Raw genomic sequence first — 26164 nt, forward strand, 5'->3', positions numbered from 1 at the left:
ACATTATTCCACATAAAAGACAAGTAAAAGTTCTCTCTACCATCAGTTTTACTAGTCAGAGTTACAAGTAAAGGTTCTCAAGACAAGCGAAGGAGGAATACACCATAGAAACCCATAATTTTGCTCACACGAGTGATCTTGCAGAGATTTCAAGCAGTCAAATATTGTAGGTCAGTTGAGGAAGGCTGAAATCTTAAGGGTAGCAAAATACAAAAGAAGGCAAGCAGTTTGACCAAGTGTTGACTTGGGCAAGAAGAAAAAGCAGTGAAGAAGAGTTTTGTGACATGGTCTTGGAGAGGTTGTTGTGTCAAGGGTCTTGGTCATGGTCTTGGTATTCGTCAATTGAAGTCTCTACAAGAAGAAGAATTCGTTTGGGTTTTCCTCTCAAGTGGGAGAGGTTTTGGCCCTGGCTGATCGCCTACATTTTGTGTCTCTTGTCTCTTTATTGTTTATGCGTTGGTAGTTGTTTGATGAAGAACACAATAAAATTCTAAGTAAAGAGAATATCCTAATCTAAAGAAGTACAAAGCATTCTAAAGCAGTTACCGTAAGAACAGAAATCACCTAACCTTGATGCCCTAGATTTCTCAACATGGTATCAGAGCTAAGGTGCCAAAATCACAGAAAGGGCATCTCATCAAGGAACACTCAAGTATTCAAGGACAAAATATCGAGAAAGGCATCAAAGCGAATCTAGAAGATCATCCTAAAGTCAAGATCTACAAAGCAGTGTCAAAACCCTAGATCGCAGAAGAAGTTTTCACCAAAAGAAGTTATGTGATTCTCTCTCAAGAGTCAACACCCTATTTCTGTTGAAAATTGTGTAACTAGGTTCGGTCTTCATAAGTATGAAATGTATTCTTGTAAATTATAAAATGAAAAGAAATTATTATTATTAGAGCATGGTTTTCATGCTCAAGTTCTTTTATTTTATAGGTCAAGCACCCATTGAGTGCTTCTAGGGTTTGTACTAGGTTTAAGAGTCATTTTGATATATTGAAGACCTTATGGGTACATTGTATCTTGTAAAGAAAAAAATTTTTGTCTTTAAAGTGTTGAAATACTTATGAGATCAAGTTGGCCTATAAGCTATCAAGTCGACCTACATGAAGAGCCACGTCTACCCTTGAAGAAGCCTATATAGAGAGAGGAACTCATCCTCCATTAGACACACTCATCTCATTCAATGCGAAGAAGAGGAAAGCAAAGGAAGTCGAAGAAGAAGGACAAAGAAGAAGAAAAGGAAGTCAAAGTGCTTGGGTAAAGTCTATCTCTCTCTCACGTGCAAGTCAAAGCTAGGGTTTTTGCGGTGGAGCTATCTTTGGTTCGATCTTAAAGGAAAGAGAGAAAGGAAGTCAAGCGAAGGTCACTTAGGGTGTCTCACTAGCCCTAAGTCTCAAGGAAAGGAAAGCGAAGGGAAGAGGAGACTATACGAAGGAGATCGAAGTCTCTAAGAGGAACAGCAGCAGTTGTCGCAAACATAGTATTTCAGTTCTTGTATTAGGAAGCTAAGTTGATCTTGATCTTGGAGGGTATTTGCCTAATTCATTAGGTCATGGTATTCGTCAATTAAAGGATCTGTTAGAAGAGAAAAAAAATTAAGGGTTTTTTGCTCAAGAGGAGGGGTTCTAGCCCTAGTTTGCAGCCTATATATTGTGTCACTGTTCTTATTGTTTTGGTAGTTGTTTGATGTATCTCACACTGTAATAATAAGGACAAAGCTAACAAGGTAAAAGATAACACAAACAGTTATCAAGTTAAAAGAGAATTAACATACTCACTGCCCTATTGAATTCTCAACATGGTATCAAAGCTAAGGTCATCTAAGGGCATCATGAAGATCTCCTCTACAGTAAAGAAATTCATCAAGAAGATTGCAATCCATCTCAAGAAAGGTATCAAGGAAGCATGGAGTTTCCTATTCTCTACAAAGAAGGTATCAATCAAAGAAAAGGATGAAGGTCTCTTCTTAGCTCTCTCTAGCACATTCCAAGATGAAGACATTTGGGTAATTGATAGTGGTGCATCAAGGCACATGACTGGCCACTCCAATCAATTGAAGACCTTATCAAAAGGAAAATCCTCTTATTCAGTGGAACTTGGAGATAACAAGAGCTATCCCATGAAAGGTATTGGATCAACCTCCATAAAGTTGGAAGATGGAAGCAACATTCACCTCAACAACATTCTATTTGTTCCAGGTTTGCACAAGAATTTACTTTCCATTTCAAGTCTAGAAGAAAAGGGTGATAGAGTAGCTTTCATTGATGGTAAAGTCGTTGTATGGATTAAAGACTCAAGTATAGATCAAGCTAAAGTAGTTGGCATTCCAAAAGGAAGACTTTACAGACTAATGTCTCCTGTGGCCCAAGTGTTGATTTCTAGTAGCATCGGATGTGCTTCAAGTCTCAAAATTTGCAGGGAGGCTTAGCCACATGCATTCTCCAATACCGAGAAATCATTTTCGGAAATTCCACACGAAGACAGTTTTATTAAAATAATTAATTATTTTTAATGGGACTCTAATTCTAAACATAGGGAATTAAAATAATTAATGAATATTAATCTAAATTGTGGGTGTAACTTCTAGAAAAAGACGAGGATCAAGCCAAAATGATCTAAGCCATTGATTAGAAGTTAATCTAGGTCGTTGGTTGTCCAACAAAAACATATAAGTAAAAAACTTGAGGGGCACTTGGAGAACTCATCGAGTCAAGATCAAAAGATCGATTTTCTGAAGCACAGCAGCTGCTGGAAAGAATTTGGAAGTGATCTTTTGCAGAGAAGGGCAGCGATAGTATCTGGTGAGGAGTCTTTTACTGGGCCAGAGAGTACAAGGCAGAGAGGACAAAACAACGTCCAGAGAGAGGCTGACGCTAGCCCACGCAGTGGCAGCGCAGAGCCTAGAGGGAGATCGAATTTCCTGCTGAGGAAATCGAGTTTTAGAAGCCGGGAGCCGAGGTGTGAGACTGGGAGGCTGGAAATCGAAGTTTTTGCGCAGCAGAGGATCTAAAGGAAGAGCAACGCAGTCCCCAGCAGAGGTGACACAGAGACTGCGTAGGGTTGATGCAGTTTTGCGCAAAAGCTGACGCAAAAGGGACGCAGAGCCTCTTTCCAGCGAGATCAAGGTCGGATTCTTCCAGTGACAGGGTGAGAGCATCTCACTACTTGTTTTGTCCAGTTTCTCTCTGTATCAGATAGCCAGTTAGGCATCTAATGAATTGTACTCAAAGTTACTACTATTTAATAATAAAACCCTCAATTGTTGCACCAGTTTTCCCACACTGGGTTTTTCGGTGACGTTTGTCCAAAAATAACTGCGTAGATGTGTGTGTGTGTGTTGTATCTCTTTCATGATCAATTTCTTGTTTCCGCTTATAATTTAAATGGTGTATGTTGCAGTGTATTCGTTTCAGTGTTTACTGTAGGAAACAATAAATAATTTTGTTCAGTAATTAACAAATAGAAGAAACGTAATCAGTTGTTGCAGTGGAAATTTGGGGCTTCAAAATTTTCACACCAAGCCCTAGTTCACATTGAAATTAGCCCATGTGAACTCTAGCATAGAAGATTTGGTCATCTACATTTCAAAATCCTTCCAACTCTAAGTTCCATAGTAGACGGAATTTTGAATCTAAAAGAAGATCATGGAGTGTGTAAGGGATGCGCATTAGGTAAAAATACCAAGAGACCATTTGGAGGCAGTGCTTCACAGTCAAAAGAAATCTTGGATCTCATTCACTCCGATGTATGTGGCCCTATGACTCCTAAATCTCTTGGAGGTCACCTATGTTATGTCACATTCATCGATGATCATTCAAGAAAAACTTGGTATACTTAATGGAAAATAAGGATGAAGTATTTCCAAAATTTCAAGAATTCAAAGCTGAAGTGGAAAAGCTTACAAGAAAAAGAATCAAGATAAGATTTGATAATGGAGGAGAATATACATCCAAAGAAATTATAGCATTCTGTGAGGAGTCTGGGATTAGGAGGGAGTTGATAGTCCCATACAATCCTGAGTAAAATGGAGTTGTAGAACGCAAAAATAGATCCATTGAAGAAAGTGTAAAAGCAATGATACATGATCAAGATCTTACTAAGTTCCTATGGGGAGAAGCCACGAAGACCGTTGTCTACATTCAGAATAGAATTCCCCACAGATCTCTAGACAACAAAACTCTTAAAGAAGTGTTCACTGGAAAGAACGCATTTATAGATCATCTCTGGATCTTTGGGTGTCTTGTATATATCCACATACCCAAGGATAAAAGAAAGAAACTGGATCCTTCAAAAATGAAGGGAACATTTGTTGGGTACAACAACTCATCAAAAGCCTATAGCATCTACATGAAAGATGGACATCACATAGAAGTCAGTCGTGATGTCATATTTGACGAAAGCATAGCTTTCAAGAAATCAAAAGAACTTTCCATAGACTCTAATGATGAAGAACTTCCCATATTTGAAGAGGAAGTGGATAAGGGAGAAGAAGAATCACACCATGAAGAAGAAGGTCCTAGTGAGCCTGTTCAACCTTTGGTTATTCCCGAAACAAGAAAGAGACCTAATTGGTTAAAAACTACTCTACTTGAAGCAGAAGGTCATGAAGCAGCGAAAGGATCATTCAGAGAAAGCAAGAAACCCAAAAGCTATTCTAGGTATGTTGCATACATGACAAAACTAATAGAAGCAGAACCATCCACTTTTGAAGAGGTTGTAAACAATCAAGAATGGAAGGATGCCATGAATGAAGAATATCAATCTATAATGAAGAATGCAGTCTGGGAGATCATACCTAGGCCTGAAGACAAATCTGTGGTTACTTCCAAGTGGATCTATAAGATCAAACCTGCAGCAGATGGAAGTATAGATAAGTATAAAGCAAGATTTGTGGCTAGAGACTTCTCTCAACTTGAAGGCATTGACTATGATGTAATATCCCTAAGGGAAAATTAACAGTAAATATGCAAAGTGTTAAAATTGGCAACTAGGGCCAAACTCCATGTGGGTCATCTTATTTATGGCAATTGATATTTTTCTTGGATCCCTCTCATAGAGAGGTGTAGGATTGATCTAAAGATCATCCGATTCCGATAAGTATTCATGGAGTTATGAATTTATTTGTGTTATAAGACAATTCGTCAAGGTCAGCAAGAAACCAACTAAACCCCACATGTGCTCAACGTTTTAGAATAAAAGGAGATGACTTGAGAGTCATTTCACACACACTTCTATCTTGATTTCTCTCCACTTGTCTTGGGTTTTAGTGGAAGAGAAATCTAGGAGTGGAAGCCCTAGAAGTTGGAGGAAAAGAGGTTGCCCTAGCTGCAATCAAGAAGAAGAAATACGCTACCCTAATCTAGAGGACACAGTCATGAAGAGAAGCCCTAACTCTATTAAGAAACAACCCTAAACCTATACGTTGGTCCCTACTAAAACGCAAACCTAAAGGCTGCCCCAACGCAGACCTAAAGGCTGCCCCAACGCAGACCTAAAAGCTGCCCTAACGTAGATCTGAAGGAAACCCTAACGCTATCAAAGAAGGAGCCCTAACCTAACCTAGAGGACGCAATCATACCCCAATCCTCCACACTGTCTCAAGGGTAATCAAGAGGAAGATATACGTTGCCCTAATAGGTCTTAGCCGCAACAAAAGCCATGGGTCTTTTGGAGGACCAAGTTGTTGTTAGGAGGGTCGGTATGCTAGGCTAGAAGGCCGCAATACAAGGTCTACTTCAGCAAAAGAAAAGGGGATGTTAAGGTCACCCTTGTGACTATTGGAGAGCAAAGGAAAGCAGCTCGGATTTGCTCCTTGAGGATTGTGTGAAGAGGCAGCAAGGTTTGTGTGAAGGTTGCGCTCATAGGTCTTAGCCGCAGCAAAAGCCATGGGTCTTTTGGAGGACCGAGCTATTGTTAGGAGGGTCGGTATGCTAGGCTAGAAGGCCGCAATACAAGGTCTACTTCAGCAAAAGAAAAGGGGGTGTTAAGGTCACCCTTGTGACTATTGGAGAGCACAGTAAAGCAGCTCGGATTTGCTCCTTGAGGACTGTGTGAAGAGGCAGCAAGGTTTGTGTGAAGGTTGCCCTCATAGAAGGTTGTTCTGGATGATGGGACAACAATGGACAACAACAACACAATGATGGGATAGCAATGTCATTATGGACAGCAGCATGTTGGGACAACACAATGATGGGACAGCAATGTCATTATGGACAGGAGCATGTTGGGACAACACAATGATGGGACAACAACGTCATTATGGACAGTAGCATGTTGGGACAGCACAATTGGGATAACATCATTGTTAGGGACAGCAGCTACAGCAACATAACTAGACAGCAGTGGCAAGCATGAAGCTGCAAGGGACAGTTGCATGATAAATAGGACAGCAATGACATTGTGCAACAATGACACAATGGGTTAGCAGCAACAGCAAGATGCAGCAAGCAAATGGGACAGCTAGGCATGGTGCTTAGTACAGTGTGGCACATGGGACAACTGTGGCAGCATGGTGCAACAATGGCACATGGGACAATAGTGCAGCATAAGGTGCAGCAATATGATGTGTACAACATAGTCATGAGGTCCAGCTTAGTGATGATGGGTGTAGCATGGTGCAGCACGGTGAGGTGCAACATGATGACGAGATGCAACACAATGATAGGTGAAGGAGTCACCTTGGAGAATCAATTGAAGCAACATGTCTTCAACTGAGTTCAGCCATTTCATGTATCATCTTCTTAGAGATGATCTATGCTCTTATTTAGATAAGTCAAAGTGTTGACTTCTGTTGTACATGTACTATCTCTCTCTCTCTATTGAACTATTGAAGAACATATAAGAAGAATTGATCAAGGGTTTCCCCACATTAGGGTTTGTCCCTGGCTAGTGCCATATCTTCTGCCCTCTTGTCTTGGCTTATCTTCTGCGATCTATGTTTATGTTCTATCTACAATTTACTTTGATGCTGATGTGATTGCTAATCTGGAAAAGATATTGAGCTAACTGTGAAAATTGAAATAAATTGCTCTAAACATAGAACATACCTAAAATTAACATGGTATCAGAGCTGATGTGAAGACAAAGCACAAGAAAGGGTGAAAGAGCAATCACCGAAGACAGTTGGGAAAGGACAAAAGGCTCAATGATTCCTTATCCCTCTTCAAATTCACCAAGGGTGAAGTCGAAGCAAAGAATATTATCAGAGTGGCACAGCGGAAGCCTCTGATGGCCTACCTAAAGATCACTTCAATGGGAAGTCCAAATCTAAGGGTGGAAGGAAAGGCAGATGCCTTGTTTGTAATAAGTACGGTCATTATGCGAAGGAGTGTCCGAATGGTAGGGCACATCACTTGATGATGATAACAATCATTTCAGGGACGTCTTCAATGATCGAAGGAATGATAGGTAATGCAGGTCATCAAGGAAATAGTCGACTCTTCAAGAAAGCAAGAAACCATAGGTATGAAGAATCTAATGTTGTTTCTAATAAGATAAACAAGCATTATCTTGTATTGGCCCTCTCCTTCAGACTCTTTGGGAATCTGGCTTATTGATTGTAGTGCTTCAAGGAACTTCATCGGTTAGAAGGGTGCTCTCTCTAATTTGGTAGAGATGGAAACAATCATGGGATTATACTTGGAGTCGATACCACCTATCCTGAAAAGGGTGTAGGGAATGTTACCCCTGAAGTGGATGAGGGTAACTCGATTCATTTACGAAAATATCTTTATGTACCTGATCACAAGAAGAAGCTGGTGTCCATTTCGGCAATGGAAGTCAAAGGTTTCAAGGTGGCATTCATCGATGGAAAAGTAGGTGTTTGAAAATGAAATTTTCAAAAGATGCTTTTGAGTTCAGGGTTGGCAATTTGTATCAAGTTGTAGGATGGTCCATTGGGGACCATGTCAGTCGACACATCTCATCTATAGCACCGGAGGTCTACTTATTATGGGGCCCTACCTGATGTGAATCAAATGGTGATAGGGATGCCTGAATTCAAGAAGAGCATGAAGGTACATGTCTAAGATGTACTGAAGGAAAATCTTACAAGGGGACCATTCCCCTCATGTAGCAGGTCCACAGTTTTAGAACAACCCGAGGGGTTTGAGATTCATGATCGGGAATCTCATGTATGCAGGTGGAAGAAAGCCCTCTATGGCTTGAAGCAAAGCATCCCGGGCATAGTATGAGAGGATTGATAGCTATCTGATGAAGCTGAGATTCACTAGGAGTGAAGCCAATCCAAACCATTGCTTGAAGATTGTGGATGATAGACCTCTCATACCGGCACCTTCTAAGGATGACCTATTTGACAGGTGTAAACCCTCTCATTTGCAGAAGTAAGAGGGAGTTGGATTCCGGATGTGGAATGGTAGACTGCAAGCCCGTGACTACCTCGAGGATCTTAACTTTCAGAATATATATGGTAGTGATGCTGGACCAGATTTGGGAAATGCCTCTGAATTTCATAAACTCATTCGCGTTGATGTTCTTGGTGAGCTTCCGTCTGGACATACGATTTGTAGTTAGTATGATGAGCTCATATATGGTTGAGCCACACTGGATTGGTGCTAATAATCTTCTAAGATATCTTTGGGGCACAATCTCTCATGGATTGAGATACACTGTTGGAAATATGAAGCTGCATGATTATTCAAATGTTGATTAGGCAGGCAGTGTGGAGGATCGCAAGATCACTTCTGAGCACTGGTCCTCTTTGGATTCTGCTTCGATATCCTGGATGAGCAGGAAGCAGAAGTCTGTTGCTATAAGCACCGCTGAGACCGAATACATAGCTATGAGTATGATCTTGTGTGAAGCTGCTTGGTTGTGGAAGCTCTTCAGCGAACTGTTTGTAACTTTGTACACATGATGGGTACCACCGTAATCCTCTATGTCAACTAGAGGGGGATTCGTTTGTTGAGCAATCTTGTATTCTATAATTGCTCCGGCATATAGACATCAGATACTACCTTATCTGGGATATGGTACGTCGATGAGTGAGGAGGCTCCATCGCATTGAGACTATTGTATAGGGCGTATACATTCTGTCGAAGCCCCGGGGAAAGGTCAAATTTGTGACTTTCCCGAATGAATTAGAGTCGTTGAGAGACCTTATGAGGGTCCTACATGATGCATGCATTGAGCTCTGGGAGATCCGGGGGGCTTGGGGTACTGCTTGGAGCAACAAGCGACCATAGGGCGACTCACCCTCCGCTAATGGTGCGTTGTGTACAGGGTGAATAGTTCAACCTTCCCTTGTGATACCCCATGGCGACTTAGGGACAGGATGAGTGGTTCTCCTGTCGAGGCATCCTACCCATGCAGTCTGGGACTCTCATGGGAAGTAACTCTCATTTGGCGAATGAGCAGGGAAATGGGGTTAGAGACCATAGTAGTACTATCGATGGACGCATCGTTGTATCTACCGTACTCCCTATGTTAGGATGACCTCCATTGATCTGGGATCAATGAAACTGATCTGGGATCAATGAAACTGACCTGGGATCAGTATGAGTGGTTTGAGACACTCTCTTGTGATATTGATCTGGGATCAATAAAACTGACTTCGAGTTAGTAAGAGTGATATGACACACTCTCTTCATATGGAACTGACTTCGGGTCAGTAGAGAATGGTATGAGACATTCTCGATCAATTCTTCTTCTTCATGGTTCAGCAGAGCAGAGCAGTGCAGGGCACTGATGGCAGAGATAGTATAGTCAGACAAATGGATCAGCGGATGGAGTTCTCCCTAGTTGAGAGGGAGTGTTAAAATTGGCAACTAGGGCTAAACTCCATGTGGGTCATCTTATTTATGGCAGCTGATATTTTTCTTGGATCCCTCTCATAGAAAGGTGTAGGATTGATATAAAGATAATCTAGTATTCATGGAGTTATGAATTTATTTGTGTTATAAGACAATTCGTCAAGGTCGGCCAGCAACCAAATAAACCCCACATGTGCTCAACGTTTTAGTATAAAAGGAGATGACTTGAGAGTCATTTCACACACACTTCTATCTTGATTTCTCTCCACTTGTCTTGGGTTTTAGTGGAAGAGAAATCTAGGAGTGGAAGCCCTAGACGTTGGAGGAAAAGAGGCTGCCCTAGCCACAGTCAAGAAGAAGAAATACGTTGCCCTAATCTAGAGGACGCAGTCATGAAGAGAAGCCCTAAATCTATCAAGAAGTAGCCCTAAGCCTATATGTTGGTCCCTACTAAAATGCAGACCTAAAGGCTGCCCCAACGCAGACCTAAAAGCTGCCCTAATGCAGATCTGAAAGCAGCCCTAACGCTATCAAAGAAGGAGCCCTAACCTAACCTAGAGGATGCAGTCATGGCCCAATCCTCCACAACGTCTCAAGGGTAATCAAAAGGAGGATATGCGCTGCCCTAATAGGTCTTAGCCACAGCAAAAGCCATTGGTCTTTTGGAGGACCGAGCTGTTGTTAGGAGGGTCGGTATGCTAGGCTAGAAGGCCGCAATACAAGGTCTACTTCAGCAAAAGAAGAGGGGACATTAAAGTCACCCTTGTGTCTGTTGGAGAGCAAAGGAAAGGTGCTTGGATTTGCTCCTTGAGGACTGTGTGATGAGGCAGCAAGGTTTGTGTGAAGGCTACCCTCACAGAAGGTTGTTCTGGATGATGGGACAGCAATGGACAGCAGCAGCACAAGGATGGGACAGCAATGTCATTATGGACAGCAGCATGTTAGGACAACACAATGATGGGACAGCAATGTCATTATGGACAAGAGCATGTTGGGACAACACAATGATGGGACAGCAATGTCATTATGGACAGCAGCATGTTGCAACAACACAATTAGGATAGCATGACTGTTAGGGACAGCAGCTACAGCAATATAACTAGGCAACAGTGGCAAGCATGAAGCTGAAAGGGACAGTTGCGTGATAAATAGGACAGCAATGACATTGTGCAACAATGACACAATGGGATAGCAGCAACAGCAAGATGCAGCAAGCAAATGGGAGAGCTAGGCATGGTGCTTAGTACAGTGTGGCACATGGGACAACTGTGGCAGCATGGTGCAACAATGGCACATGGGACAACAGTGCAGCATAAGGTGCAGCAGTATGATGTGTACAGCATATTCATGAGGTCCAGCTTAGTGATGATGGGCGCAGCATGGTGCAGCACGGTGAGGTGCAGCATGATGACGAGATATAGCACAATGATAGGTGAAGGAGTCACCTTGGAGAATCAGTTGAAGCAGCATGTCTTCAACTGAGTTCAGCCATCTCATGTATCATCTTCTTAGAGATGATCTATGCTCTTATTTAGATAAGTCAAAGTGTTTTGTTGTACATGTACTATCTCTCTCTCTCTTCATTGAACTATTGAAAAACATATAAGAAGAATTGATCAAGGGTTTCCCCACATTGGGGTTTGTCCCTGGTTAGCGCCACATCTTGTGTCCTCTTGTCTTGGCTTGTCTTTTGCGATCTATGTTTATGTTCTATCTGTGATTTACTTTAATGTTGATGTGATTGCTAATCTGGAAAAGATATTGAGCTAACTGTGAAAATTGAAATAAATTGCTCTAAGCATAGAACATACCTAAAATTAACACAAAGCAAAATAGACAAAAACGCCATGAAACCAAAACAAACAATGAGACCACGAATTTGCATCCAAAACTGCACTATGTACACATTTTATTAATAGAAAGAGGTGTACAACAAGGTGTTGGAATGAGTGCACCTTGGCTTGCTCTAGGCAAGCTAGCAAAACCCCAAAATGATCAATGAATCACCCTCCTCCAATCTGCTGCTAATTCGGCCCAAGTGTTGCGTTGTAGATGCCCAGAAATGTGTTTTTGCCTGAAATCATCTGCTGCTAGAGCCCTCTCCAATGTTCAGAAAAATCTGGGAAATTAATCCTGGCCTATAATCAAGAAACCCAGTATAACCCACGAAGGGTTTGGCCAAAGCTTGACCCGAGAAATTTGACCCTCTTGGGCTTGACTGGCTCTTCTGCTAGGCAAATCGACCCACTTGAATATTTTGCTGCTAAACGCTCCAAAAATGTCTACAAACCCTGTTAGAAGGCTCCCCATGACTTCCCTCCAAGTTTCCTCCCACAAACTCCCATCACTCCTCAACTTTCCGGAGTGCCTCTAGCTAAGACTGCGCATCTCCTGAGTTGTTGTGGCTTTCCCTATGGCTATAACTCGACTCACTGTTGTTGGTATGATTTGAGATGAAGTATAACTCCATCCTTGTGCTGGCACTCAAAGTCCATTGAAGCAAGGGTTGGGATTTCCGCTCAGAAACACTCGGTGTGTTGAACAGCACATGCAGACTTGGCTCACTGCTCAAGCGTGTTATGTCAAAAGACAAAGTCTAAAAATGATAGAAGATGACCAAAATGAGATGCCCTCCTTCCTTTTGTTGATTTGCCTCCAAGGTTGCCCATGTGGGCCCACATCAAATTCCCCTCACCAATTTCACTCCAATGAGAGCTTACTCTCCATGTGGGCCAAAATTACCTTGTGGTGGCCCTCACGCTCCACCAAAGCCGCAATTTTTACATCGAACTCTAATTTTGGGGTGCTTCTCATGCCAAAAGTAGAATGTGGGTCCCCTAGGTCCACTTCTCCTAAGTGAAATAACGTAATACGCCAAAATTGAGCAAAAATTGATATTTACTTGGTGAAACATTAAGTAGGAATATCACTTATGAAGAGACATTTGCTCCAACAGCAAGATATACAACGATTTCATCATTAGTCTCTCTGGCAGCATCGATGGGATGGAACATCCACCAAATGGATGTCAACACTGCGTTTCTGAATGGCACAATAGATGAAGAAGTCTATATAGAACAACCCTTGGCATTCGAAGTTAAAGATAGGAAGACATATGTTTACAGATTGAAGAAAGCATTATACGGCCTCAAGCAAGCACCAAGGGCTTGGTATGCTAGAATGGATGCATACATACAGAGAATAGGCTTCACAAAAAGTTATGCTGATCTGAACCTTCATATCAAGGCTGTAGATGGAGAACCCGTAATCATTCTTCTGTATGTAGATGATCTTCTCTTGACAGGTGTAAAAGGTCGAATTGAAGAATGTAAGAAGCAAATAGCAGCAGAATTTGATATGAAGGATCTTGGGCTAATGCATTACTATTTGGGACTAGAAGTCTGGCAAGGATCTGATGAAGTCTATTTGGGTCAAGGAAAATATGTGATCAAGATGTTGAAAAGGTTTGACATGATGGATTGCAAACCTATGACTACTCCGATGATCACAAACTTGAAGAGACTAAGGAGTTTTGAATCTAGCCCTGTGGATCCTTCCAAGTATAGACAACTTATTGGCTCATTGATGTACTTGGTGAATACTCGACCAAACATATGTTTTGCAGTAAATGTTCTCAGTCAATTCCAAGTGGAGCTGAAGCATGATCATTGGGTAGCAGCAAAACATATTCTGAGATATTTGTCGAGGAACCATCCACTATTGTTTGAAGTATGATAGAAGGATTGATGTCCACCTGATTGGATATACAGGTTTTGACTAGGGAGGTAGTGAGCAAGATGGAAGAAGCACTACGGGAGGATGTTTCAGCTTAGGATCCCCCATGGTCTTATGGATGAGTAGAAAGCAAGACACCGTTGCCTTGAGTAGTGTTGAGGCTGAATATGTTGTAGCCTGTGAAGTAAGCAGAGAAGCAGTATGCTTGAGGAAGCTATTCTCCGACTTGTTTGAAGGACCGATGAACCCTACAGTGATACTTTGTGATAGCACCAGTTGTTTACGTTTGTCTGGGGATCCAATGTTTCATGGAATGACAAAGCATATAAACAACAAGTATGACTACATACGAGAGCTAGTGCAAAATGGTGTGTTGCAGCTATAGTATATCTCTACTGATGAGCAGGTAGCTGACATACTAACAAAGTCACTTCCCAACAAGAAGCTTGTATACTTGAGAGACGAGCTTGGGTTGGTTGATGTATCGTCCCTAATTGAGAGGGAGAGATAGACACATTATTCTTGTCTTCAATTGGAAGACAGAATAGAGGATTGGGTAATCATTTGGCATCTGATACTCTTTGAGGATGATATAGGGCATCCTAAATAAGAGCACTTGTGGAGGACCGATATTATTTGAGGGTTGGCTACCCAAGATACGAATAGTCCCATGGAAGATCATACTCGGTGAACACTTGGGTGGAGTATGTACCTTGAGAGACAATGATTATGGTGTCTATACATCATTGGTCTCGCCAGCATTGTGCTCGGATCTCGTGGAGAGATAGAGTTGTTAGTCAAGGCCTTGCTATGTGACAATGTTGGTTGATATGATGCTATACAAATGGGTTACCAATCCGACTCTTTTTATGAGATCTCTTCAGATTGAGAATGACCATGTACCTCTTATGAATACCTCCCTAGTTAAGAGGGAGTGTTGAAAAATGTGTAACTAGTTCGGTCTTCATAAGTATGAAATGTATTCTTGTAAATATAAAATGAAAAGAAATATTATTATTGGTGCATGGGTTTCAAGCTCAAGTTCTTTTATTTTATAGGTCAAGCACCCATTGAGTGCTTCTAGGGTTTGTCCTCTGTTTAAGAGTCATTGTCATATATTGAAGACCCTATGGCCACATTATCTTGTAAAGAAAAAATTGTTGTCTTTAAAGTGTCGAAAGACCTCCAAGAACAAGTCGACCTAGAAGTTGTCAAGTCGGCCTACATGAAGAGCCACGTCTACCCTTGAAGAAGCCTATAGATAGAGAGGAACTCGTCCTCCATTAAACACACTCATCTGATTCTATGTGAAGAAGAGGAAAGCAAAGGAAGTTGAAGAAGAAGGACGAATAAGAAGAAAAGAAGTCAAAGTGCTGGGGTGAAGTCTCTCTCTCTCTCTCATGTGCAAGTAAAAGCTAGGGTTTTTGCGGTGGAGCTATCTTTGGTTCGATCTTAGAGGAAAGAGAGAAAGGAAGTCAAGCGAAGGCCACTTAGGGTGTATCACTAGCCCCAAGTCTCAAGGAAAGGCAAGCGAAGGGAGGAGGAGGCTATACGAAGGAGATCGAAATCTCTAAGAGGAGCAGCAACAGTTGCTGAGGAGACAGAATTTCAGTTCTTGCAATAGGAGGCCGAGTTGATCTTGATCTTCAAGGGTATTTGTCTAAGTCATTAGGTCATGGTATTCGTCAATTGAAGGATCTATAAGAAGAGAAAAAGATTTAAGGGTTTTCCCCTCAAGAGGAGGGGTTTTGGCCCTGGCTTGCAGCCTATATATTGTGTCACTGTTCTTATTGTTTTGGTAGTTGTTTGATGTATCTCACATTGTAATAATAAGGAACAAAGCTAACAAGGTAAAAGATAACACAAACAGTTATCAAGTTAAAAGAGAATTAACATACTCACTACCCTATTGAATTCTCAACAATTTCCACTCAAGAAAGGAAGAACTTGGCTCATCCAAGGGTAGATAGATCAAGGGCATTGCCATCATCAAAGATATCAAGGCAATCTCCCTCTCTCTAAAGCAAAGGATTTCATCTCAAAAGGAAATCCTTAGCCTTGAAGAAGATCATCCAAGAAGCATCAAGTCATCATCAAGAAGTCACCAATCATCATCAACAAAGGGATCAAGTTGAAGAGTTCATCTTCACTTGGAAAGTATCTCTATTACTATAAATTAAATTTAGTAAAATGACTTTATTTTGCAAGGAGATCAACAAGTTGGTTGGGTCATTGAACTTCCTTGTATGGGAAACAAGGATAGATTTAGTCCCCAAGGAAAATGAAGTTATTGATCATGTCAATGGCGAAGTTTCCAAACCATCAGAAGGGAAAGCACAATCTAAATATATGAAAAAGTATCTAAGGGCTCAAACGATCTTTATAGAATCCATCAAGGATTCACTTATCCCATATGTAGTAGAGTTGGACACATCAAAAGTGATATATGATAAGCTAGCAGAATTATTCTCTGAAAGCACGACAAGAAAAATCATATCACTGAGATATGATCTATGCAAATTGAAAGCATCAAAGGATGATGGGATATCTACATGTATCACAAAAGCATCTCTAAGAAGGAATCAACTTCAAGATCTAGGAGAGATGATATTTGATAAAGAAATGATTACCATTGTTCTAAATGCTTTAACTAATGAACAAGTAAACCTTGTATCAAGGGCTTATGAAGAGGAGAAAGCTATCCTATTTGGTCAACCACTGAAGATGGGTCATCATCAAACCTAGGCAAGCTTCCCCCATGATTATGATTAATGGCATTTGGGTATCTCGGGATCCCTGGGCCACATGCTGGGGTACAAGGGTAGCTAGTAAAAGGGAAGCCCACACTTGGGTATATAATGTATAGGAGGGAGCAATCATGGTACATGAGGTGCCCCGGCCTTGATTTTTCCACCCTTCTTTATATGCCTTTTTCCTTTTATGACTTTTCTTTAATTAACTACTCAGAGCTCAAGGGGTAAGAGCATGATGTGTGATATATAGCAGTGGATACCCCTTTTACGGCAGGATGGTTCATTGCCCACCAAGGGTTGGGACAATCATGGGTTCCTAAATGATAAATGAGGCTCATCTAGGACCTGTAGGAACCAGGGTGGTGGCCATGATGATGGTGTAGAGCTCATCTATTGACTTCTGCCCACATGCTAAATGTGTTTGTCCTGGCCATCTTTTGCATTTTGTGGCACATTTTCCTGTTGAATATAGCCAATTATGCTTTTGCTTTTCTTTTTAGTTGCATCAACCTCCAAGGCATCATTACAAGCTTGACCCAAGGTGCGAAGGGGAAAGGGAAAGTTAACCCTATGTGGACCAAGTGGGGGAATGTGGACCTAGTTCGAAGAAATGATGAATGGGGTTATAATGAGTCGAAACGGGGCAATTTATGTGGATGAGGGAGCGGGACCATGAAACCAAACTCAAGGTTTCCAATGAAGTACCATCCCTAAATCCGAAGGGTCAATAAAAGAGATCCCACGAGACTATAATCCAACGTTAACATCCAAAAGGGGGTCTAGGGGACAAGAGCACAAAGCTAGCCCAGCCTTTCTGCTGAATCCCCCCATTAATCCATGCCCAGAAGTGTCCATGATAAGCAAACTACAATACTCAATTACCAAATGACAAGGCATACCTTTAGGTTTGGGAGGCCCACCTTCAAACATACGATCATGGTAGATTGGTGAGGGACCACATGGTTGGCCCAGGTGGCGGAGAAGTGGCACAACGAGCTAGTTGGTGGTTGCAAGGGGTTGTTGGCTATCGACTGAGGACCATTTTGGAGAAAAAAAAATCTACTAGGGATATCACCCACAAAATGGTAGGTAACAGGGCCAAACTTCACAGTTGGGGCCTACATGAAGCCCAATAATATTTTTAGTTTTCATTATCACAATTTTCCTTGGCCGACTTGGGACGCCTTTTTGGCATGCAGGAATACCTCCTGATGCTACACAAAAAATAAACATTTAGCCTATGGCCATTTGGGCTACTTAATCCCTGGGATCTATTGGGGAAGCCTCCCTTGTGTGGATTGTATCCAAAAATAAAAACCAGGCGAGTAGTTGTTGTATTGATAGTGATAACTCTCTCATTGTTGCTCTCAATCTAGATTGCCTAGTAAAGCTTTGCACTGAGGTGCTAAATTTTGTAGTAACAAGCCCCAAGGCACCTTACCATGATAAAACTCAACAAAAGAGCACCTGTACGAAGATTCTGTAGAATTCAAATAATCCTAGTATAAAAGCAAAACAAATTAAGATTCAATGAAATTTTCATATTAGACTTCGTACTATAATTTACAATATTCCAAAATCCAAACAAAACTCTTATGAGATAGAACTACCTTTTCTTCTCCTCCTTTTGTTTTGAATTTTAAAAATGACTAAATTATCTTGGAAAAGAGTAAAATTTGCAAATGCTAACAAAGTTAATCTTACATGTGTTAGTTGAAAGCACATTTTCCAACATAATACGTCCAAAATCAGATATTGGAAGCACATACACCAACAAAATCCATATTCTGAAGGAAAAAATATATGCTAATTTGCAAATCATACCTTTCGAGGTTGAGCAACCAGATCACCATCATTTGGTTCGACAACATCACTGTCTTCACCATCATCCCACTCACCCACAAACCCATCCTGGCAATCTTCACCATCCCATGTGGCTGATGCCTCCTGATTGTTGCCCCTTTCAATAGAAACATCTACAAAAACATGTTAATCAATCTTAAGTACACTATTCATAGCTCTGAAGTTCTGAAAAAACATAAAATGTATGAATCAATAATCCAATACATGGACAGCCTCAGAAACCAATTTAAACAATTGAGTGTACCAGAAACTTTTCTTTCTTTCTTCCGGATACACTGCAAATAAAAGAAACAAATCATTATAAAATGATTGTTTAGGAGGTAAAATATGAAAGAAAATGTGCAGCTCAGGAAGCCAATCTTGCTGTGGGGGCATATGCCAGGTTTCTTGATCTCTCTAATATAAGCCAAAGAACAAGAGTATCAAGACAGATGTGGAGAGTACCAGCACTGAAGGCAGTACAAACAACCTCACAAGCTCCTCTGGTTGATAATGACAGTCTTCTGGAAGAATGGTTGTGTTGGGTGCATTACTATGGGGCAATAATAAGGACCGTTGATTTTTAGGCAAAGCAAAAGCAGCACTGTCAATTGCTGTTGAGTTTATAAAATCAAATTGAAATGGCTTTCGTTTTGCTTTTTTGATCTTCTTTTCTCTTGACAACATATCACTGGAAGCATCTGAACTTTGTTGTACATCTGCAAAGTATATACACTGCATAAGCTATCAGATGATGTTTAATGTAGAAAAAGAGGAAATATACACTGTGCATAACACTGGAATCAAGAACAGTTCCCCACCTTTCAACCTACGAAATTTCCAGTGCTCTGGACCAGCCCAAGCATTTGAATTGGATGGCAAACCCAACCCCAATACTAAAAAGTCAACTGTCTGCTCACTTGATATATCATCATCAACTGCATCCTCTGCTCCACCTTCACAGAATATTTCCTGAATGATAGAATGTGAAATTGACTTAGTATGTAGGACTATCTGTAAGAGTGTTTTATTCATCAACCTAAAATCCAAAGATTAGGGTCAAACTGCTGCAATATAAAAAAATGGCTAGACCTCATGGTCATGCATCTCTGGAGCACTTAAACCCCAAGAAGCTGAATCGGGGTTCGCACCAGCCAGATCATCATTAAAGCTTTCATGAGTAACATCATCACCACAAAACTCTGGGCCTGCATCATCACCGCTTTCTTGATTATTGACACAGGAATCAAATTCTATGTCTGCATTTTGCTTGCCAGAATCAGCTTCAGCAGCAGCACGATAGGGATCATCCAATAACATAAGGATTCCCTTAAGTGTTGGTGAAATGTCTGTTGCAGTTTGCATTCCAGTCATAGTGTGTTCAATGGAATCTGGAAGACAGAAAATCATTTTTAGTTCAATTCCAACGTTGAAAAATAAACAAAGATAAAATTCAAGTATTATTCATCGGACAAAGACAGTTTATTAGTACCTTTTACAAAAGAAATATCAATCATGGATAAGTCTGTGTTTTGTATCGGTATTGACTTCATACTCTTTCCCGGCACATCCCAAGAGTCAAAAACAATCCGGCAATCATCATATACACTAAGGGTATTAAGGAGAAGGCCCTTAGCTCCTCCCTCGTCAAATTGTGCTGAAGTCTGATGATACAAAGGGTCTACTGTGAAGGCAACTGCAAGATTGAAAGTAAACCTGAGATAAGTATTAAGAAGAGTTACAAAGACGTTTCCAACTGTGCTGCCAAATTTAAAGAAAAAGCATTAAATTATACTGAAAATACAAGGACAAGGTGATCCCGAGGAAGGAAAATCATGCTATACCATCAAACTTCTTTACATTAAGTGCATCAAACGAAGGTTCCAATGTAACAGAGGAAGCTGAGCTCTGCAAAATTCAGGGCAATATCAGGAAGGCTTTCCCATGACAAAAAAATGTAAATTCTATGCAGATACATTCCAAGGACCAACCTTCTTCTGGTGCTCTTTCCTGGCTTCCACCTCATCTTCCTCCACCCCTCTGCTGTCTCCTTCTTCACCACAACCTGTGAAGACATTGTTCCACAAAAGCATGCAAAGGGAAACAGTGTCAAACTGATCACATAATCCATCCATAATTGATAGTTCAGTACATTCAACTTCAAAACTGTATAAACTCAGATTACTCTGTCAGTGCCATACAAAATATCGATGCCATCAGAATATATAAAATGGCTCCAGTCATTAAAGGACAAAGAGACTAATACAGTTCTTGCTACATGGGGAAACTTAACAGAAGAAACAAAAAAACATGAGGATAATTTTTGCCTTGGAAATGACAACATTCTTAAATAAACAACAATTTCACACTTTGCTGAGAATTCAAAAGTTTCCAATGGCAAAAATCTCATCGAGGATCAAATAATTCTCATTTCATTCAACATTGTAATTTACCTCCACAGATATGAACTGTTATATACTAATACACATTTGCAAACTGTCACTCCTGTTTATCTTTCATGAATACTTTACATTCCCGAGCTATATGTGCGTACATGAACACGAATTTTGGACACTTTTCATATATTTTCCCTTTGCATTCCCAAGCTCTTTGTGGATATAAGAGCAAGGACAAATTATGAACAAATTTCATATGTTTTCCCTTTCAATCCAGAGTTAGCAGAAAAGAGAAAAGCAATTCAAGTATGGAATAAAAGAAAGTGTCTTTTACCCAAAAGCAGAAAATAGAAAAAAAAAGAAAAATATTTGGACACACACCATTTGAGTCTTTGTCACTGTTTCTTGTCCGATTAAGCCCTCCAAGGACTTTATATGCCTCCGAATGAACAGAATCAACCCTATATGAGTAAATCTTTACACCTGCTTCCAGTGTACAGCTGGCCTGTCAGATCAATTATTTAAAAAATCAGTTTGATCACAACTTCAGTTGGAACAGGTTCATATCAACTGGCAGCTTAGTTCACACAAAATCAACAAATATTCAAGCACAAAGGCTCACTTGTGTTTCAAATTAAAATATACTATCATGCAGATGGAGTTGAATTGAGAAATACTCCTCAGTATATACTTTAGTTAGATCTTAGCATTCCCTCACTTTGGACTTAGTGCTCTGTAAACAAGTAGGAACATAAGCTTACAACAATATCCAGCATCCTGATAGTGTAGCTAACTGAAACAGGCAATCAACCACCTGACAGACTACAGGAAATTATGCAAACATTCAAGATACCAAATCTGAAAGAACAAAATTGACCAATAATCCACAGCAAAAACACAGCACAATTTATCTGTCCTGGGTGAACACCAAAGGGAAAAATAATCACAACCAAAACGAAAATTGACCAATCAACAGTCAACCGGGAAAACTATCAAATAAACACTGTCACTGACAAGTATTAGACCACAATTAACTGTGAGTTGTAACTAACAAAATTATCCTGTGTAAATAGACAAGTGAACTCAAGTTACGTCATTTAGAAGCAGTAACAGGCAGATGTGAGTTACGTTCTCTAAGTCACATAGACTGTAAAATCAAAATTCTTTTTGTGAAAATCTGATTATCCCTTTAAGAAGCAAAATACCCTAGCTAAGGGGAACCAGAGCACTGTAACATATATTTCTCTAACACATATTAAAGTGCTAATACCTCCTCAGTATTAGCACTGTAATTTTGCAATATTACCTCTTCAGACTGTCGTAATGCCTCTCCAGTATTTCTCTATTTTTGCACATAACTAATCTGTAAAACTCTGATAGGAACCTGCTAGATGTGAGTGAGTGCATGTACACTCTTTACAGTGTACGGACGCACTACAGGACTGTAGGGATAGCACAATTAACTAGTGTCTGATCATCCTTTTTTTTCCATCTTTTGTTTAGCTGTAAGAGTGTGGGCCTCTGCCTTTTGTAAAAGGCACTAATCCTCAAAGTACGGTTACAAAAATTTTGATGACTTCACCATTCCGCTTAAGTCTATTTAAATTCGGAGTTTCCTCATCACAAACTGGATTGAGAATTTGGAGGAAAAAATTTCCACAATCATTGCTTTTGTGGGTGCCACAGTTGTCAGGGCTCTTTTGCAGTTTTTCCTCAATCTTCAGACATGTTGCTTCTACCCTTTGTTAGCTTATACAAAGGGAAACTAGTCAATTTATGTTGGCTAAATTCATTACTCTTCTGCCGAAACGAGTGGACTTGCACCCAAAGTTTTAAATAGTGCTTCTTGCCATCTTCTAGTAGACTAAAGTGTTGTGAAAGCTATCATATATTGCATGTCAATCATCATGGTATGGTCAGCTGGGGAGAAGATCACAGCAATCTATTAACACCATGTTGCACTCCACAATGTCAGTGAATGGTTCTATAGCAAAGGTGACTGCAATATTTGTTGACAACTCAATGTTGACCGTTTACCTTTATTATTTAGCCATATGATTATAGGATTGTTGATGATTTCCTGTTGGCAACCCAAGGGAATCAACAAGCCCTTGGAGGAGAATTTTCATACTGCAATTATCAATTATATGTTGTATAGATCTTCCCTAATTTGAAGCTGTGAGCGAAGAGAGATTCCCTCTCAGATGCATAGGAAAAAGCAATATTTGTGAACTAGGAATGCACGAATAAGAGGGTTTGATGGCCTCCTCAACACCAGCCCTTTCTTCTCTGACCAGAATTTCGGGCTTCCCTGCCTTTAACGATGGACATCCTTCAATCAAGGGAAGAGCTCTTATCATGAGCACATTGTTCCCAAGGGTTATGGTCCTCAGAGTTGGATGTGTATTGAAAGTTCAGAGGATGTCCATTCATTTGTGGCAGAGTTCCAAGAAGAGGGCAGGGGTTGAGATATATATAATTTCAATTGTTTTGGGCGTGTTTGTGGCAGGAGATTAGTGAAACTTTCCACCGCTTTACTTAAATTTTTAATGCAAACTGAAATGCACATCCCGACAGTGTTGCACATATCGTGATAATATCGGAATTATCGCAATTTTATAGCCACACCAACCTTGCCGATATTATCACCAGTTTTTATTGCGATAAATTGCCGGATTTGAAATTATCATGATAATTTAATTAACTGCTATAATTTATATATTTATCGCAAGTCGATCGAAATAATTTCCCTGCTGCACCGAAATTCGTTTTAAAGTGTCCAGGTCCCGTTTCTTTTACTCATTTCAGTTTTTTTTATTTGGGGTAGCATCGGATGTGCTCTAGCCATGAAAATTGGTGGAGAGCCTAAAGCACATGAAATCTCCGAGACCCAGAAATGGTTTGGGGAAATTCTACACAGTGAGGGAGATATTAAAATAATTAATATTTTTAATGGGTTCCTAAGTCTAAACTTGGGAAAATAAAAATATTAATGGGTATTAATATAAAACTGGGTTAGAAGGTTCTAAATGACATGGATCAAGCCAAATCTAATCTTAGCAGTTGATTAGAGATGTAATCTCGACCGTTGAAGACTCAACAGAAAAAGCATAAGATGAGGCTTGAGGGTCAGTGGGAGATAAACCAAGTTGATCAGTCAGTTCGATTTTCTGGAGCGGGGTTTGCTGAGAAAATTCAAACAAGTGATCTGAGTTGCAGTGAGGGGCAGTGAGTGCATAGTAGAGAGGCAGAGATAGTGTCGAAGGACCAGCGCAGAGGTAGAGGAGGCTACGCAGAGCCAGCAGGAGCCACGCAAAGGGCCAGAGTGACTACGCAGAGGCTAGCAAGGCCTGCGTGGGTGACGTAGAAGGCCAGAGAGCCAGCGTAGAGCAGCTCAAGGCTGACGCAGGGGGCTTCAGAGTGACGTAGAGGCCAGGAGGGCTGACGCAAAGCCTCAGAGAAGCATTGGAGAGATTTTCGTGGAGTAGAGTTGCCGAATATCTCCTTCCCAAAAGAGGTATTACTGCCAGATAGAGATCTCCATTGGGTGAGCCAGTTTGGCACCCTAGTTGTAGTCAAGAATGTTGCTTAATAATAAAACCCTCAGAACTGCTACACCGATTTTCCCAAGTTGGGTTTTTCTGGGGACGATTGTCCAAAAATAACGGTGTCCCTTGAGTGTTTGTCTATTTCTTTCAGTTGATGATCTATAGATGGTTGAGACTGCATTTGTGTTTATTTTCAATGTTTATATGGTTAAATAACTTTTTAAGAAATTAAACAAGTAGGTGAAATAAACCAGATAGTGCTAGAAGATTTTCTAATGAGTTAGACTTAGAAATTTCGACAAGTTTTTCACTTGCTCAGATTAAGCTCTGAAAGGTATAGCAACCTTGTGACCTAACTATAACCAACAAATAAAGGGAATTCCGTAGTTTTCTTTGCCATTAGCAGAGTATTTATGGAGTGGATATCTACTCCAATATACCATTTCCACATTTCTAGATATGTAAAAAAAACTTCTCCTTCCTTTTCTTTGTTTTTCAAGATCTAGATAGGGTATGCAATGTTCATTAGATATACCTATTTTTTCTTCTTTGAATTGAGGAGTTAATACTTATGTAGCTAGGGTATTTTTATTGGAGATTTTTCATGTTTTTTTAATTTTGTGGATTTGTATTCAATTTCAGAATTTGTAATTCCAAGTTCCCCTCATTTTTTTGACACGTAGGTTTACAAATTGAATCAGTGCTCTAGACTCTAGAGTCTACAAACTCTACACATTCCAACAATCAAAATGCCAAATCCATTGAATCCAATGTGGGAGTATGGTCTGTTGAAATTTGTAACTAGGTTCGGTCTTTATAAATGTATTTGAGTCACAATGACACATACTTATCAAAGGAATGAAGAAAATATTTTTATTATTATTATCATTACTTACTAAAGCATGGGTTTCACGCTTGGGTCATCTTGTTTTAGGTCATAGTCCCCATTGAGGACTTTTAGGATTTCTTCTGAGTCATTAGAGTCATTGTACATTAAAAGAGACGCTACTTCAGCTTTCGAATCATGTAAAAAAAAATATTTTTTAGTCAAAATGAATTTAGTCTCCTCCACACCAAGTCGGCCTCAAGACAAGTAATTCGACCTCCTTGGAAGGCTATATATAAAAGGTAGTTCGAATTCAGTTGGAGCATCTCACTCTCTCACTCATAGTTCGATATCTGAAACTGGAAGCTGGAAAGTACGAAGTTGGTAAAGGGTTAGAAGAAGAGCTAGAAAGGAGTGTGAGTTTCTCGAGGAAGAAAGAAGACCTTAAGATCGAAATTTTGGGACAACTCTCACGCACTTCTGAGGTGTATCAAGGGAGAACAAAGTTTTTTCTAGTCTAGTCAAAGCTACTACTGCTACTGCTACTGGGTCGAAGTTCTTGTTAATGCTGCTAGGTCGAAGACGCTTTTGAAGGGGTGTCATCTATAAGAAGGATTGAGGGTTGACTTTGTGTGGAGAATGTCTTTTTCTGGGTCTAGAATCTTGGATTATCTTGAGAAACTATTGAACGCATAATTGTTGACTAGGTTTTCCCCTAGATAGGGGTTTGTCCCTACTTGTCCGCCTACATCTATTGTCCTTGTCTCATTGTTTTGGTAATTCATCTAAAAGACACAAGAAGAACAAAAAGATAAATGAATCAATAGTAATTATCTATATAAGAAAATCTTTCTGCATTTCTAATTTTCTAACATGGTATCAAAGCTAAGGTGAAGGAGGAAAAGGCAATTTTGAGTATCTACTAGAAGGAATCTAATGGATTGATCAAAGGATCATATAAGGAGCTCTTACAAGAGATGAAGCTCACTATATTCAAGGACAATGTCTAACACAATAAAGAGAGAACAAATTGGAAGGAGCATGAAACTACAAGTCTTGCAAGAAGAGAATTGACCTCATTCTTGAAAAGAACAAAGTCTTGGATTTGGTCAAAGGAAAGGTGAAGAGACCTACCGAAGAATCGAGTGATGCAGACAAGGTGAAGTATAGAGAGTTGGAAATATTGGCCATGACATTGATGGTAGAAAGCATAAAGGACAATCTTGTCCCATACATTTCCAATATAGACCATGCTCAAGAAATGTATGAAGCATTGTCAAAATTATTCACT

The 26164-nt window shown here is 40.2% G+C and overlaps 1 protein-coding gene across 1 annotated transcript in view; it reads right to left on the reverse strand.

Moving 5' to 3' along the window:
- Positions 1–26164, reverse strand: part of LOC149143080 (condensin complex subunit 2-like) — a 215645-nt gene that overhangs the window by 128408 nt on the left and 61073 nt on the right. Inside the window, exons 3-11 of the mRNA XM_089448169.1 lie at positions 20881–21004; positions 20095–20168; positions 19948–20011; positions 19596–19799; positions 19196–19494; positions 18925–19075; positions 18569–18822; positions 18369–18399; positions 18086–18237 (exon numbers count right to left, since the gene is read on the reverse strand). Coding sequence (XP_089304295.1) covers positions 18086–18237; positions 18369–18399; positions 18569–18822; positions 18925–19075; positions 19196–19494; positions 19596–19799; positions 19948–20011; positions 20095–20168; positions 20881–21004 — 1353 coding nt within the window. The remainder of the gene's footprint in view (positions 1–18085; positions 18238–18368; positions 18400–18568; positions 18823–18924; positions 19076–19195; positions 19495–19595; positions 19800–19947; positions 20012–20094; positions 20169–20880; positions 21005–26164) is intronic.

This window comes from Pinus tabuliformis, chromosome X (assembly GCF_031772625.1).
Source record: "Pinus tabuliformis cultivar Carrire ecotype Pingquan chromosome X, CPIR1, whole genome shotgun sequence".
Taxonomy (NCBI): domain Eukaryota; kingdom Viridiplantae; phylum Streptophyta; class Pinopsida; order Pinales; family Pinaceae; genus Pinus; species Pinus tabuliformis.